This window comes from Salmo salar, chromosome ssa18 (assembly GCF_905237065.1).
Source record: "Salmo salar chromosome ssa18, Ssal_v3.1, whole genome shotgun sequence".
In the NCBI taxonomy this organism is placed as follows: domain Eukaryota; kingdom Metazoa; phylum Chordata; class Actinopteri; order Salmoniformes; family Salmonidae; genus Salmo; species Salmo salar.
Window position 1 is genome coordinate 76,506,778 of NC_059459.1, and position 18,996 is coordinate 76,525,773.

Below are 18,996 nucleotides of genomic sequence, written 5' to 3' on the forward strand. Positions count from 1 at the left end.
ATGGTGCACTAAAAAAAGGGTAAATTTATTTTTTGATAAAAATACTTATTTTAGTGAAAAATATAATTGAATTGTTGACAACACACCATATTAGGCAACATTAATTGGTTAAACTACATTTCATGACCCATTGGGGTCAATTAATCAATATTCAGATCTAAGGTGGTCTATAAAATAATACCCATAATAGTAATAAAAAACTGCAATTTGTCATATATTGTCTAAAAATATATTCTGAACATGTGGGAAACATGGTGGAAGAACCTGGATCACTTAAAATGTAAGAGAACCACTTTCAGGGACATTGCACTATACACCACCTGAAAACCCATTCATTTCAATGTAATTGAATATTCATATTTGGACATGCAAAATTACCATATGTAAACATTTGACAAACTAGCAGTCCTCAGAATATCCCTCCCTCCCTCCCTCCCTCCCTCCCTCCCTCCCTCCCTCCCTCCCTCCCTCCCTCCCTCCCTCCCTCCCTCCCTCCCTCCCTCCTCCATCCATCCATCAAGCTGAAGGGAGACTTTGTGCACACATTAGAATGATATTTTAATAATAAATAAATAGCAGCATCACACAGAAATGAAATAAAAAACATTGTCGTGTGGATGACTAAAATAGTAAAAACATGAGAAGTGTCATTGACGCATATTCACAAGTAAATGGTATAAAAAAATGGCGATTGATTTGATTGTAACGTAAGGGGTTGACACATAAAAGATCTCTAACTCTGGCCCGGGGCATTATGCTGGTTTCATAACAAGTGGTAAACTCTGAAAACACTACTTGTAAACTGGGAGCAACCGGTTGTGTGCGTTCACATGCTTTTAACTAGTTAAGAACGCCAATTGGCTAATAGCAAACAAGCTGAATCAACCATAAACTAAAAGTACAGCCATCATGCTCGTGAACAAATTAGAATGTTCAAAAAACATACGAAGAGATTTTTTTTATTTGTTAAAATAAATGATGCTTTGTTGCTGCATTTAGCTGCTGAAAATGCTGTTATCAAGGTCATTTCCTTAGTAGGTGACATCAGAGGTCAGAATGTGGGAGAAGTCAGAGCTCAGGGATGATGGACGAGTTTCCCACTAGTAATTACCAGTTAGAGGGCCGTTCAAGTGGATTTGAAAAGTTTCCCACTAGTAATTACCAGTTAGAGGGCCGTTCAAGTGGATTTGAAAAGTTTCCCACTAGTAATTACCAGTTAGAGGGCCGTTCAAGTGGATTTGAAAAGTTTCCCACTAGTAATTACCAGTTAGAGGGCCGTTCAAGTGGATTTGAAAAGTTTCCCACTAGTAATTACCAGTTAGAGGGCCGTTCAAGTGGATTTGAAAAGTTTCCCACTAGTAATTACCAGTTAGAGGGCCGTTCAAGTGGATTTGAAAAGTTTCCCACTAGTAATTACCAGTTAGAGGGCCGTTCAAGTGGATTTGAAAAGTTTCCCACTAGTAATTACCAGTTAGAGGGCCGTTCAAGTGGATTTGAAAAGTTTCCCACTAGTAATTACCAGTTAGAGGGCCGTTCAAGTGGATTTGAAAAGTTTCCCACTAGTAATTACCAGTTAGAGGGCCGTTCAAGTGGATTTGAAAAGTTTCCCACTAGTAATTACCAGTTAGAGGGCCGTTCAAGTGGATTTGAAAAGTTTCCCACTAGTAATTACCAGTTAGAGGGCCGTTCAAGTGGATTTGAAAAGTTTCCCACTAGTAATTACCAGTTAGAGGGCCGTTCAAGTGGATTTGTCCCAGTCGTATGCCCTTAGTTATGAATTTGAGAGATTTCATGAACGCAGCATTAGTTTGGCAACGCTGAGAAGAGAAAGCTCAAGCTCTAATGCCCTGGACCAGAGCTCTATCCTACACACACGGTTACAGCTAACATATACAGCTTAAAATACATCGTTAAAGCAAACTGGTTTCGCAAACTGATTTCGGATCAAACCAAAACCTATTCTTTCAGTTTTTTCGGCGTCCCCTTCTCTCTGCACTCCTCTTTATTAGTTTTAGTTTCATTTTTTTGTTCAACTTCATGTCAAAGGTGGCAATGGGCCTGTAGTCCTATTGCCCTCTGTATTTTGTCTGGAAAAAGATCCAACATTCCTAGTGATCGGTTAGGCCTACTGTTCCATCTTCCTTACTTAGGAGCTAGACAGGGTGCGTCTCAAATGGCACCCTATTCCCTACATGGGGCACTACTTTTATCAGAGCCCTATGGTCCCTGGTGAAAAGTAGTGCACTACATAGGGAATAGGGTGCCGCTTGAGACATAACCAACGTGTGTTAAAACATTTTTGGACCTGTGTGTGACCTGTGTAGAGGGGTCAGAGGTTGTCATAGGTAGTACATTCAGTCAGGTGCTCTGGTGTTTTGGTTGTGGTTGTGGCAGTGTTGAGTATGAGTTGTAGGGATAACTTTCAGGGTCTATGTGGGTTATATAGGCCCATAGGGTTACTAATACAATGCAGATTTGATTATGGTGAGGTTTGTTCTATGACAGGGTTATAGCCTATGCTTATGGTTGAGTTATGGTCACAGCTACAAATGTAGGATCTTAATTTGAGCCAGTTTGATAGAGCAGGAAAGTAATACTGCAGCAACAGCAAATGTGAATTATTATGTGGATTATAGTTAATGGACATTTTTTTGTAAGAGTTAATAATATTTTTGTTAGGGCAAATCAAATCTGGACATTTTAAAGTGGACATTACAAACTTTAGAAGCATTTTATAAACCTTGAATACACAACAAGTTAGCATTTCCTGCCGAGCAGGAAAGTTATCAGCAACAAAAGAGTGCACAAATTAAGATGCTACATCTGTATGGTTGTACAAATGGCAGAGTTGTGGTTATGTTCTGGTCAAGATATGAACTTAATAGGGCCTGGAGTTAGGCTGGCTGTGTGGGACAAAAACAATCCTTCTGAGACCTGTATTCATAAAGCGTCTCAGAGTATGAGTGCTGACCATCCTTAGCTGGGCTGGGTTTGATCCGTCTTCTCAAGGGACTGCCTGCCGTGTCAATCAGTATGAGGTAATACATTATGATGTGTGAGAGAGATCCATTGTACTGAGACCAGTGTTTCCAACCCCTTCATCCACCCTCATGTAAGAATTAAAATAAGTAACTACTAACCTCAGATCTAGGATCAGGTTACCCAACTGCCAATAATTTGACCCTGTATCAGTGGTCAGGGCCATTGACTTCTACCTACATGGTCTATTCATTTGAATGAGGTGGATCTTGGTGCTATCCCCTGTCTCACCACAAGGTGGTACTGTTACTGTCATTGGGGCTATAGTTCAGTTTTGTTCAGTTTCCTTTCTCCAGTCACCATTACTAGTCTCCCTAGTAACCATTATATACTTGTTTTTATACACACTGGCAAAAGCTCAATTCAGACCTGTTGTATTGTTATGTCATGTCCATCGTGCTGAACTGTTACTAAGATCCATTACACAATAAGTTAGACTGCATTTGACTATGGCAGCGTCCGACATGGAACCCTATTCCCTATGTAGTGGATCAAACGTAGTTCACTGTGTAGGGAATAGGGTGCCATTCGGCACATAGACTATGAAGTCTCGAGTTTCTCTCTGTTCAGCCTTGAATCATGTCCTCATCTCCTTCTCCTCCTTCTCCTCCTTCTTCTCCCCCTCCTTCTCCTCCTTCTCCTCCTTCTTCTCCCCCTCCTTCTCCTTCTCCTCCTCCTTCTCCTTTTCCTTCTCCTCCTTCTTCTCCTTCTCCTCCTCCATCTCCTTCTCCATCTCCATCTCCTTCTCCTCCTCCTTCTCCTTCTCCTCCTCCTTCTCCTTTTCCTCCTCCTCCTTCATCTCCTTCTCCTCCTCCATCTCCTTCTCCATCTCCATCTCCTTCTCCTCCTCCTTCTCCTTCTCCTTCTCCTCCTCCTCCTCCTTCTCCTCCTCATCCTCCTCCTCCTTCTTCTCCTCCTCCTTCTTCTCCTCCTCCTTCTTCTCCTCCTCCTTCTTCTCCTTTTCCTCCTCCTCCTTCATCTCCTTCTCCTCCTCCTCCATCTCCTTCTCCATCTCCTTCTCCTCCTCCTTCTCCTCCTTCTTCTCCTCCTCCTTCTTCTCCTCCTCCTTCTTCTTCTCCTTCTCCTTCTGTGGGGTTCTAGATTGTACAAGTCCATGACACCCAGGTCAAGGGTTAAGAGTCAAGATAAGTCCTTCCATGACACATTCTTCCAGAAGTGTCCAAACCACCCACTGTGGCTGTGTCTCAAATGTGACCCTATTCCCCATGTAGTGAATGGTACCCAACACATCAAACAGAGCCCTACAGAGAGGTGCCTGAATAGGGAGTTTTGTTCAAGGTAGTGTACTACACAGTGAATAGGGTGTTATTTGACACATGCTCACTACAGTCCTTCCCTCCCTCGCATTACTTCACGTCCGTCCGTCCATCATCAGCCAATGGCGTGATCCAATTATCCAATCAACCAATCAGACGCTGCTGGTGCGCTCCAAGTGGGCGTGGCAGAAGCTGTCGACAGATAGCTTCAGCTCCGACATTCTGGGTTCCAATTCCGACATCATCCCGGGGCATTCCATATCCATCCTCATCCCGTCATCTGTAGGATCGTCAGGCTCCACCCCTCTGATCATCCCGTTACCGTCGGCCCCGCCCCCTCCACCACCATTCCGACAGTTGCTATTCCGGTCCACACTTCCCTTCTTCCCATTCCCTCCATGATGTCCAAATATGGGCGTGACCGCATGAGACGGACACTGAATGGTGGGAACGGCTAGAGATTTACTACTAACCCCTGCCATCGGCCCTGTGTTATACTGACAGCGTATATAGCTGGAAAAGGCCCTTCTGTATGTCTTGTTAAACAACGTATAGACCAATGGGTTGACTCCAGAGGAGATGTATCCCACCCACACAAACACGTTGAGGAGCTCAGCCAATAAAGGCTCGTTGCAGGAACCCTGACAGAGGACGTAAGTGACATTGGTGATGAAGAAGGGGCACCACATGATCAGAAACAGGAAGAACACGATCCCCAGCACCTACAACACAGAACAGAGAACATAGACCACACTAGAACAGAGTAGATTGGAGAACAGAGACCACACCAGAACAGAGGAGATTAGAGAACAAGGTCCTCAGAACCTAGAACAGGGTAGAGTAGATCAGAGTGGTGTATGAGAGGCGATGGAATGCAGTAGGACAGAATGGAAAGGAATGAACCGGAAGAGAAGAGACATTAAGAGGAGAAGCTGCTAGATGTCTACAGTCGATCCTCACCTTGGAGGCCCGCCTCTCATTCTTGATCGCCTGCATCATCCCCCGCCTCCCGTGACTGTCCCGTGCATCACGCCCTGCCGGAGAGCTCAGCTGGGACGCCACCCCCGAACTCGGAATCATACTGATGCTCTCCGAGGGAGAACTGCTTAAGAGGCCGGTCTGCCGGTCAGGCTCCGCCCCTTTCAGGCAGCTCAGACTTCCTTGTCTGCTAGGAGGAGGAGCCTCAATGTTTATGGGCAGGACTAGGAAATTTGGAGGCGGGGACTGGTGGTTTGAGGGAGTGGCCTGAGGCTCCAGTGGCTGCTGGGAGGAAGTTTTCCTCTCGTAGAGGAAGACGGTCTCCTGGCGCTGGAGGACCTGGGGGGGAAGACACGATGTGATGTCATGATGGACCACTGACAGACATACCATTATTAGTCAAATAATAATAATTCTCTGCAACAACTAAAGATGGACCAGCCTGTCTGCCCTATGACCTGTTGTTTCTGACAAATACATGGACCAGCCTGTCTGCCCTATGACCTGTTGTTTCTGACAAATACATGGACCAGTACATGGCTAGTTAATCAAAACACAGACTCCATTGCGGTTGTCACCAACAAAGTGGGCCTGTGTTATATTTCCTGTCTGACAGACCTGTATAGTAAGGCACAAGAAAACTAATATGATGACCAATGGGATTCAATCAGAGGCTGGAGGAATACATTGGCTAGCCAATCAAATGACAGAACATCAAATAACTAGCCAATCAAAACCCTCTCTGACCTGTATGGTGAGGCAGTAGGACACAACCATGATGACCAATGGGATGAAGAAAGCCACGAAGGAGCCAACCAGCATGAAGCGCTCCTCGTTCAGAACACAGCTGCCGTTGACAAACACCTTGTCTTTGTTGTGAAGGCCGATCACCGGGATAGGCATGGACACACCTATAGGAGAGATGGATGAAAACAGAGAGGAAGTGATTAGAGAGGCAGGAACACCTTGTCCTTGTTGTGAATGTCAGTCACCGGGATAGGCATGGACACACCTAGAATAGAGGGAGAGGGAGAGAGAGAGAAAGAAAGAGAAGGAGAGAGAGAGAGGGATGAGAATATAAGTAGTTATTAGAGAAGGGGTAGGATTAGAGAGGGAGGGAAGGAAGGAGGGATGAAGACCTTGTTGTGAAGACCAATGACCGGCATGGGGATGGACACTCGTAGGAGAAGAGAGAGACAGAGAGAGAGAAGGAGCGAGATAGAGAGATGTGAGTAGGAGAGAAAGAGAGAGGGATGACAGAAGGAGAGAGAGATAGAGATGATAGAGGTACAAGAGAAGGAGAGAGAGAGAGAGAGAGAGACAGAGACAGAGAAGGAGAGAGAGAGATGGATGAGTCATTGTTATGGAGGACTATTGGAGTGAGAAAAAAGGGAGGCAATGAGAGAGGCTGGGGGAAGAGAGAGATTAACATTTCGTCCTTGTTGGGGAGGCTAACGATCCCACAGAACAAAAGAGAGGGATGAGAGAAGGAGAGAACAAAAGGAGGGAAGGAGGGAGAGGGGAGAGAGACAGATGTACATTGTGGAGGCTAATGACTGGGAAATGCATGGACACAATATGGAGAGAGCCAGAGACAGAAAGAGAAGGAGAGAAAAAGAGAGTGATGGAGGGAGGAGGATGATGAAGTGTTTGTCCTTGTTGTGCAGCCCAAATAGCCATCAATAAATCTAGAGAAAAGGACAAGAGAAGAATATAGAGAGGGGAGTAGAGAAAAAAGGGAGAGAGGGGGAGGGGAAAACAGAAAGAAAAGAGAGAGAGAGAGAGAGAGAGAGAGAGAGAGAGGTACGTAGCAGAGGAGGCTGGTGGGAGGAGCTATAGGAGGACGGGCTCATTCTAAGGACTGGTACCATTCAATTGATTCCATTCCAGGCATTACAATGAGCCCGTCCTCCTATATCTCCTCCCACCAGCCTCCTCTGGTACGCCGTGAGAGAGAGAGACCGGTCAACAGACAGACAGAGATAGGGAATAGATTACTTCATTTTCTCTAATCTCTTATCTAAATAATCTCTAATTAATCTTTCATCTGATCGGATCCTCTGATTGTTCTGAAACCACAACCTGACCTGTTACCTTGTTATCTGCCTACACACACACACACACACACACACACACACACACACACACACACACACACACACTGGACACACACACACACGCTGGACACACACCCACATACACACACACACTGGACACACCCACACACACAAACATACACTGGACACACACCCACAACCTGACCTGTCACCCTCTTACCTGGCAGTCTCCCAGACCTATTCACATTACTTATCTGTGAGAGTGAGAGAGCGAAAGGAGAAAATCCCCTATCTATTGGGAGAAAAACCCTTTATGTAACATTAGCAGCAAAGTGCATAGCTTCATGCCCACCCGTAGGTACAGCCAGTGGAACGACCAATCAGACCAATAACATAAGAACCTATGTCTATATCATGATAGAATTATTACTGTATTGTCACTGAGTATTGTTTTTCTTGTTATTATCTAGTCCTCATGGATTTGGTTCGTCACTTTTGTTAATTGTTTATTTCACTTGCTTTGGCAATGTAAACATATAAAGCCCCTTTGAATTGAATTGAATTGAGTGAAAGGGAATGAGATTCACCTGTAAAAGAGTCCCCTAAGCAAGCTGGTACTCTGTTGACAAACACAATCAGACCCCACAGAGCCCCAGGACAGCAACACAATCAGACCCCACAGAGCCCCAGGACAGCAACACAATCAGACCCCACAGAGCCCCAGGACAGCAACACAATCAGACCCCACAGAGCCCCAGGACAGCAACACAATCAGACCCCACAGAGCCCCAGGACAGCAACATAATCAGACCCCACAGAGCCCCAGGACAGCAACACAATCAGACCCCACAGAGCCCCAGGACAGCAACACAATCAGACCCCACAGAGCCCCAGGACAGCAACACAATCAGACCCCACAGAGCCCCAGGACAGCAACACAATCAGACCCCACAGAGCCCCAGGACAGCAACACAATCAGACCCCACAGAGCTCCAGGACAGAAACACAATCAGACCCCACAGAGCCCCAGGACAGAAACACAATCAGACCCCACAGAGCCCCAGGACAGCAACACAATCAGACCCCACAGAGCCCCAGGACAGCAACACAAACAGACACAAACAAATCATGAGAAAACTAAAATAAGGTGATTACTTGACACATTGGAAAGAATTAACAAGAACACTGAGCAAACTAGAATGCTATTTGACCCTAAACAGAGAGTACACAGTGGCAGAATACCTGACCACTGTGACTGACCCAAACTTAAGGAAAGCTTTGACTATGTACAGACTCAGTGAGCATAGCCTTGCTATTGAGAAAGGCCGCTGTAGGCAGACCTGGCTCTCAAGAGAAGACAGGCTATGTGCACACTGCCCACAAAATGAGGTGGAAACTGAGCTGCACTTCCTAACCTCCTGCCAAATGTATGACCATATTAGAGACACATATTTCCCTCAGATTACACAGATCCACAAAGAATTAGAAAACAAATCAGGCATTGATAAACTCCCATATCTGTTAGGAGAAATACCACAGTGTGCCATCACAGCAGACAGATGTGTGTCCCGTTACCATGAGAAAGAGGCTACCAGTGGAACACAAACAACATTGTAAACACCACCAATATTTATCTGTTTATTCATCTCCCCTTTCAAACTTCAACTATTTGCATATTGTTACAACACTGTACATAGCCAATAATATAACATTTGAAATGTACATTATTTTGAAACTATTGTGAGTGTAATGTTTACTGTTCATTTTTTATTGTTTATTTCCCTTATGTTTCTTGTCTACCTCACTTGCTTTGGCAATGTTAACATATGTTTCCCATGCCAATAAAGCCCCTTGAATTGAATTGAATTGATTGAGAGATAGAGAGTGAGTGAGAAAGATGGAAAGAGAGAGTGGAGGAGGTATAAACAGCTAAACATCCAGTAGGACTAGATGAGTGGGCTGAAAAAGATAGAGAGGTAGAGAGAGAGAGAGAGAGAGATAGATAGAGAGAGATAGACAGAGATAGAGATAGATAGAGAGAGAGAGACACAGAGATAGAGAGAGAGATCGAGAGAGAGATAGAGAGAGATAGAGATACATAGAAATAGAGCGAGATAGAGAGAGCTAGATAGAGAGAGAGAGATAGATAGAGAAAGATAGATATAGAGAGAGATAGAGAGAGAGAGATAGATAGAGAGAGATAGAGATATACATGGAGATAGATAGAAATAGAGAGAGATAGAGATAGAGATACATAGAAATAGAGATAGAGAGAGATAGAGATACAGAGAGAGATAGAGAGAGATAGAGACAGAGAGAGATAGATAGATAGAGAGAGAGAGATAGATAGCGAGAGATAGAGAGAGACAGAGATAGATAGAGAGAGATAGATAGAGATAGAGATTGAGAGAGAGAGATAGATAGAGAGAAGATAGAGATAGAGAGAGACAGAGATAGATAGATAGAGATAGTTAGCGAGAGATATAGGTAGAGATAGAGAGATAGATAGCGAGAGAGATAGATAGAGATAGAGATTGAGAGAGATAGAGAGAGAGAGATAGATAGCAAGATATAGAGATAGATAGATAGAGATAGAGAGAGACAGAGATAGAGAGAGACAGAGATAGAGAGAGAGATAGATAGAGATAGAGATTGAGAGAGATAGAGATAGCGATAGGTCATGAGCTCCTGGATAATTGTAGATAAACTTGGATTGTTTTGCATACTACTCTACATCAAAACCTTCATCCAAATCAAAATTACAAACATAAAACGTTGATTATCTGGAAGGATTCTTACTACCAAGGACTATCAACAAAAAACTTATAGGAAACCAAAACCAGTAGAAGAAACACAGCAAAAACCTGGAAATACTGTACCATCCAACACAAAACTGAGTGAGTAATGTTCAGTCTGAAGCTACTTAACAAAAAGTAAAATATAACAATCTAGGTAATTGTGTAAAATAAACCTAAGTAAATAAGGCTACTAAGTTACCAAGCTGCTAGGACAGGACAGACCTGGCAGCAACTTCAATTAGCACTGAAGTGAGATGTGTGAAAACCCTTGAGCAGAACAATGGCAGCAGAGAATCACAGTCTCCCCCACCCCTGCACCATGGCTTCCCTCTGTGCAGAGGTCATCGCATTACAGTCTCCCCCACCCCCTGCACCGTGGCTTCCCTCTGTGCAGAGGTCATCACATTACAGTAACCCTTAAACATAACACTGCACGGAATAAGTACAAACAATAAGCTCCTCAAGGACAATCATGAGACACAATTTGCTGGCTGCTACAAAGAGCATGACCCAGTGCTATATTAACCAGACCATCCCCTGGTACAGTGCTATATTAACCAGACCATCCCCTGGTACAGTGCTATATTAACCAGACCATCCCCTGGTACAGTGCTATATTAACCAGACCATCCCCTGGTACAGTGCTATATTAACCAGACCATCCCCTGGCACAGTGCTATATTAACCAGACCATCCCCTGGCATGGCACAGTGCTATATTAACCAGACCATCCCCTGGCATGACACAGTGCTATATTAACCAGACCATCCCCTGGCACAGTGCTATATTAACCAGACCATCCTCTAGCACAGTGCTATATTAACCAGACCATCCCCTGGTACAGTGCTATATTAACCAGACCATCCCCTGGCATGGCACAGTGCTATATTAACCAGACCATCCCCTGGCATGACACAGTGCTATATCAACCAGACCATCCCCTGGCATGGCACAGTGCTATATTAACCAGACCATCCCCTGGCATGACACAGTGCTATATTAACCAGACCATCCCCTGGCATGACACAGTGCTATATTAACCAGACCATCCCCTGGCATGACACAGTGCTATATTAACCAGACCATCCCCTGGCATGACACAGTGCTATATTAACCAGACCATCCCCTGGCATGACACAGTGCTATATTAACCAGACCATCCTCTAGCATGACACAGTGCTATATTAAACAGACCATCCCCTGGCACAGTGCTATATTAACCAGACCATCCTCTAGCATGACACAGTGCTATATTAACCAGACCATCCCCTGGCACAGTGCTATATTAACCAGACCATCCCCTGGCATGACACAGTGCTATATTAACCAGACCATCCCCTGGCATGGCACAGTGCTATATTAACCAGACCATCCCCTGGCATGGCACAGTGCTATATTAACCAGACCATCCCCTGGCATGGCACAGTGCTATATTAACCAGACCATCCCCTGGCATGACACAGTGCTATATTAACCAGACCATCCCCTGGCATGGCACAGTGCTATATTAACCAGACCATCCTCTAGCATGACACAGTGCTATATTAACCAGACCATCCCCTGGCATGACACAGTGCTATATTAACCAGACCATCCCCTGGCATGGCACAGTGCTATATTAACACAGACCATCCCCTGGCATGGCACAGTGCTATATTAACCAGCCCATCCCCTGGCACAGTGCTATATTAACCAGACCATCCCCTGGCACAGTGCTATATTAACCAGACCATCCTCTAGCATGGCACAGTGCTATATTAACCAGACCATCCCCTGGCATGACACAGTGCTATATTAACCAGACCATCCTCTAGCATGGCACAGTGCTATATTAACCAGACCATCCCCTGGCATGACACAGTGCTATATTAACCAGACCATCCTCTAGCATGGCACAGTGCTATATTAACCAGACCATCCTCTAGCATGACACAGTGCTATATTAACCAGACCATCCCCTGGTATGACACAGTGCTATATTAACCATACCATCCCCTGGCATGGCACAGTGCTATATTAACCAGACCATCCTCTAGCATGGCACAGTGCTATATTAACCAGACCATCCCCTGGCACAGTGCTATATTAACCAGACCATCCCCTGGCATGGCACAGTGCTATATTAACCAGACCATCCCCTGGCATGACACAGTGCTATATTAACCAGACCATCCTCTAGCATGGCACAGTGCTATATTAACCAGACCATCCCCTGGCACAGTGCTATATTAACCAGACCATCCTCTAGCATGACACAGTGCTATATTAACCAGACTATCCTCTAGCATGGCACAGTGCTATATTAACCAGACTATCCTCTAGCATGACACAGTGCTATATTAACCAGACCATCCCCTGGCATGACACAGTGTTATATTAACCAGACCATCCCCTGGCACAGTGCTATATTAACCAGACCATCCTCTAGCATGACACAGTGCTATATTAACCAGACTATCCTCTAGCATGACACAGTGCTATATTAACCAGACCATCCTCTAGCATGACACAGTGCTATATTAACCAGACCATCCTCTAGCATGACACAGTGCTATATTAACCAGACTATCCTCTAGCATGACACAGTGCTATATTAACCAGACCATCCCCTGGCATGACACAGTGTTATATTAACCAGACCATCCCCTGGCACAGTGCTATATTAACCAGACCATCCTCTAGCATGACACAGTGCTATATTAACCAGACTATCCTCTAGCATGACACAGTGCTATATTAACCAGACCATCCCCTGGCATGACACAGTGCTATATTAACCAGACCATCCTCTAGCATGGCACAGTGCTATATTAACCAGACCATCCTCTAGCATGACACAGTGCTATATTAACCAGACCATCCCCTGGCATGACACAGTGCTATATTAACCAGACCATCCCCTGGCATGGCACAGTGCTATATTAACCAGACCATCCCTGGCATGACACAGTGTTATATTAACCAGACCATCCTCTAGCATGACACAGTGCTATATTAACCAGACCATCCCCTGGCATGACACAGTGCTATATTAACCAGACCATCCCCTGGCATGGCACAGTGCTATATTAACCAGACCATCCCCTGGCACAGTGCTATATTAACCAGACCATCCCCTGGCATGGCACAGTGCTATATTAACCAGACCATCCCCTGGCATGACACAGTGCTATATTAACCAGACCATCCCCTGGCACAGTGCTATATTAACCAGACCATCCCCTGGCATGGCACAGTGCTATATTAACCAGACCATCCCCTGGCATGACACAGTGCTATATTAACCAGACCATCCCCTGGCACAGTGCTATATTAACCAGACCATCCCCTGGCATGACACAGTGCTATATTAACCAGACCATCCCCTGGCACAGTGCTATATTAACCAGACCATCCCCTGGCATGGCACAGTGCTATATTAACCAGACCATCTGCTGGCACAGTGCTATATTAACCAGACCATCCCCTGGCATGGCACAGTGCTATATTAACCAGACCATCCCCTGGCATGACACAGTGCTATATTAACCAGACCATCCCCTGGCACAGTGCTATATTAACCAGACCATCCCCTGGCATGGCACAGTGCTATATTAACCAGACCATCCCCTGGCATGACACAGTGCTATATTAACCAGACCATCCCCTGGCATGACACAGTGCTATATTAACCAGACCATCCCCTGGCATGACACAGTGCTATATTAACCAGACCATCCCCTGGCACAGTGCTATATTAACCAGACCATCCCCTGGCATGACACAGTGCTATATTAACCAGACCATCCCCTGGCACAGTGCTATATTAACCAGACCATCCCCTGGCATGGCACAGTGCTATATTAACCAGACCATCCCCTGGCATGACACAGTGCTATATTAACCAGACCATCCCCTGGCATGACACAGTGTTATATTAACCACACCATCCCCTGGCATGACACAGTGCTATATTAACACAGACCATCCCCTGGCATGGCACAGTGCTATATTAACCAGACTATCCTCTAGCATGACACAGTGCTATATTAACCAGACTATCCTCTAGCATGGCACAGTGCTATATTAACCAGACCATCCTCTAGCATGGCACAGTGCTATATCAACCAGACCATCCTCTAGCATGACACAGTGCTATATTAACCAGACCATCCTCTAGCATGGCACAGTGCTATATTAACCAGACCATCCCCTGGCATGGCACAGTGCTATATTAACCAGACCATCCTCTGGCATGACACAGTGCTATATTAACCAGACCATCCCCTGGCATGACACAGTGCTATATTAACCAGACCATCCCCTGGCATGACACAGTGCTATATTAACCAGACCATCCCCTGGCACAGTGCTATATTAACCAGACCATCCCCTGGTACAGTGCTATATTAACCAGACCATCCCCTGGCATGGCACAGTGCTATATTAACCAGACCATCCTCTAGCATGGCACAGTGCTATATTAACCAGACCATCCCCTGGCACAGTGCTATATTAACCAGACCATCCCCTGGTACAGTGCTATATTAACCAGACTATCCCCTGGCATGGCACAGTGCTATATTAACCAGACCATCCCCTGGTACAGTGCTATATTAACCAGACCATCCTCTAGCATGACACAGTGCTATATTAACCAGACCATCCTCTAGCATGGCACAGTGCTATATTAACCAGACCATCCTCTAGCATGGCACAGTGCTATATTAACCAGACCATCCCCTGGCATGGCACAGTGCTATATTAACCAGACCATCCCCTGGCATGACACAGTGCTATATTAACCAGACCATCCCCTGGCACAGTGCTATATTAACCAGACCATCCTCTAGCATGGCACAGTGCTATATTAACCAGACCATCCCCTGGCATGGTACAGTGCTATATTAACCAGACCATCCTCTAGCATGGCACAGTGCTATATTAACCAGACCATCCTCTAGCATGGCACAGTGCTATATTAACCAGACCATCCCCTGGCATGGCACAGTGCTATATTAACCAGACCATCCCCTGGCATGGTACAGTGCTATATTAACCAGACCATCCTCTAGCATGACACAGTGCTATATTAACCAGACCATCCCCTGGCATGGCACAGTGCTATATTAACCAGACCATCCTCTGGCATGGCACAGTGCTATATTAACCAGACCATCCCCTGGCATGACACAGTGCTATATTAACCAGACCATCCTCTAGCATGGCACAGTGCTATATTAACCAGACCATCCCCTGGCATGACACAGTGCTATATTAACCAGACCATCCCCTGGCATGACACAGTGCTATATTAACCAGACCATCCCCTGGCACAGTGCTATATTAACCAGACCATCCGCTGGCATGACACAGTGCTATATTAACCAGACCATCCCCTGGCATGACACAGTGTTATATTAACCAGACCATCCCCTGGCACAGTGCTATATTAACCAGACCATCCCCTGGCACAGTGCTATATTAACCAGACCATCCCCTGGCATGGTACAGTGCTATATTAACCAGACCATCCCCTGGCATGGCACAGTGCTATATTAACCAGACCATCCCCTGGCATGACACAGTGCTATATTAACCAGACCATCCTCTAGCACAGTGCTATATTAACCAGACCATCCCCTGGCACAGTGCTATATTAACCAGACCATCCCCTGGCATGGCACAGTGCTATATTAACCAGACCATCCTCTAGCACAGTGCTATATTAACCAGACCATCCCCTGGCACAGTGCTATATTAACCAGACCATCCCCTGGCACAGTGCTATATTAACCAGACCATCCCCTGGCACAGTGCTATATTAACACAGACCATCCCCTGGCACAGTGCTATATTAACCAGACCATCCCCTGGCATGGCACAGTGCTATATTAACCAGACCATCCCCTGGCATGGCACAGTGCTATATTAACCAGACCATCCCCTGGCATGACACAGTGCTATATTAACCAGACCATCCCCTGGCACAGTGCTATATTAACCAGACCATCCCCTGGCATGGCACAGTGCTATATTAACCAGACCATCCTCTAGCATGACACAGTGCTATATTAACCAGACTATCCTCTAGCATGGCACAGTGCTATATTAACCAGACTATCCTCTAGCATGACACAGTGCTATATTAACCAGACCATCCCCTGGCATGACACAGTGCTATATTAACCAGACCATCCCCTGGCATGGCACAGTGCTATATTAACCAGACCATCCCCTAGCATGGCACAGTGCTATATTAACCAGACCATCCTCTAGCATGGCACAGTGCTATATTAACCAGACCATCCTCTAGCATGGCACAGTGCTATATTAACCAGACCATCCTCTAGCACAGTGCTATATTAACCAGACCATCCTCTAGCACAGTGCTATATTAACCAGACCATCCCCTGGCATGACACAGTGCTATATTAACCAGACCATCCCCTGGCATGACACAGTGCTATATTAACCAGACCATCCTCTAGCATGACACAGTGCTATATTAACCAGACCATCCTCTAGCATGGCACAGTGCTATATTAACCAGACCATCCTCTAGCATGGCACAGTGCTATATTAACACAGACCATCCCCTGGCACAGTGCTATATTAACACAGACCATCCCCTGGCATGGCACAGTGCTATATTAACCAGACCATCCCCTGGCATGACACAGTGCTATATTAACCAGACCATCCCCTGGCATGGCACAGTGCTATATTAACCAGACCATCCCCTGGCACAGTGCTATATTAACCAGACCATCCCCTGGCATGGCACAGTGCTATATTAACCAGACCATCCCCTGGCATGACACAGTGCTATATTAACCAGACCATCCCCTGGCATGACACAGTGCTATATTAACCAGACCATCCCCTGGCACAGTGCTATATTAACCAGACCATCCCCTGGCATGGCACAGTGCTATATTAACCAGACCATCCCCTGGCATGGCACAGTGCTATATTAACCAGACCATCCCCTGGCACAGTGCTATATTAACCAGACCATCCCCTGGCATGGCACAGTGCTATATTAACCAGACCATCCTCTAGCATGGCACAGTGCTATATTAACCAGACCATCCCCTGGCATGGCACAGTGCTATATTAACCAGACCATCCCCTGGCATGGCACAGTGCTATATTAACCAGAACATCCCCTGGCACAGTGCTATATTAACCAGACCATCCCCTGGCATGGCACAGTGCTATATTAACCAGACCATCCCCTGGCATGGCACAGTGCTATATTAACCAGAACATCCCCTGGCACAGTGCTATATTAACCAGACCATCCCCTGGCATGGCACAGTGCTATATTAACCAGAACATCCCCTGGCACAGTGCTATATTAACCAGACCATCCCCTGGCATGACACAGTGCTATATTAACCAGACCATCCCCTGGCACAGTGCTATATTAACCAGACCATCCCCTGGCATGACACAGTGCTATATTAACCAGACCATCCCCTGGCATGACACAGTGCTATATTAACACAGACCATCCCCTGGCATGACACAGTGCTATATTAACCAGACCATCCTCTGGCATGACACAGTGCTATATTAACCAGACCATCCCCTGGCATGACACAGTGCTATATTAACCAGACCATCCCCTGGCACAGTGCTATATTAACCAGACCATCCCCTGGCACAGTGCTATATTAACCAGACCATCCCCTGGCACAGTGCTATATTAACCAGACCATCCCCTGGTACAGTGCTATATTAACCAGACCATCCCCTGGCATGACACAGTGCTATATTAACCAGACCATCCCCTGGCATGACAAAGTGCTATATTAACCATACCATCCCCTGGCATGGCACAGTGCTATATTAACCAGAACATCCCCTGGCACAGTGCTATATTAACCAGACCATCCCCTGGCATGACACAGTGCTATATTAACCAGACCATCCTCTAGCATGGCACAGTGCTATATTAACCAGACCATCCCCTGGCATGGCACAGTGCTATATTAACCAGACCATCCCCTGGCATGACACAGTGCTATATTAACCAGACCATCCCCTGGCATGACACAGTGCTATATTAACCAGACCATCCTCTAGCATGGCACAGTGCTATATTAACCAGACCATCCTCTAGCATGACACAGTGCTATATTAACCAGACCATCCCCTGGCATGACACAGTGCTATATTAACCAGACCATCCCCTGGCATGACACAGTGCTATATAAACCAGACCATCCCCTGGTACAGTGCTATATTAACCAGACCATCCCCTGGCATGACACAGTGCTATATTAACCAGACCATCCCCTGGCATGACACAGTGCTATATTAACCAGACCATCCCCTGGCACAGTGCTATATTAACCAGACCATCCTCTAGCATGGCACAGTGCTATATTAACCAGACCATCCCCTGGCATGACACAGTGTTATATTAACAACCAGGCTGACACGTGCTATATTAACCGATTGCATGGCACAGTGCTATATTAACCAGACCATCCCCTGGCATGACACAGTGTTATATTAACCAGACCATCCTCTAGCATGGTACAGTGCTATATTAACCAGACCATCCCCTGGCATTATACAGTGCTATATTAACCAGACCATCCCCTGGCACAGTGCTATATTAACCAGACCATCCTCTAGCATGGCACAGTGCTATATTAACCAGACCATCCTCTAGCATGGCACAGTGCTATATTAACCAGACCATCCTCTAGCATGACACAGTGCTATATTAACCAGACCATCCTCTAGCATGACACAGTGCTATATTAACCAGACCATCCTCTAGCATGACACAGTGCTATATTAACCAGACCATCCTCTAGCATGACACAGTGTTATATTAACCAGACCATC

General features: G+C 45.8%; 1 protein-coding gene across 1 annotated transcript in view; it reads right to left on the bottom strand.

Annotated features, from left to right (window-relative positions):
* Positions 1–4,045: 4,045 nt before the first annotated feature.
* LOC106578039 (5-hydroxytryptamine receptor 2C) overlaps positions 4,046–18,996 on the bottom strand; it is a 290,493-nt gene continuing 275,542 nt past the window's right edge. Inside the window, exons 6-8 of the mRNA XM_045701585.1 lie at positions 6,042–6,205; positions 5,277–5,633; positions 4,046–5,038 (exon numbers count right to left, since the gene is read on the bottom strand). Of these exons, the coding sequence (XP_045557541.1) occupies positions 4,469–5,038; positions 5,277–5,633; positions 6,042–6,205 (1,091 nt within the window). The 3' untranslated portion in view covers positions 4,046–4,468. The remainder of the gene's footprint in view (positions 5,039–5,276; positions 5,634–6,041; positions 6,206–18,996) is intronic.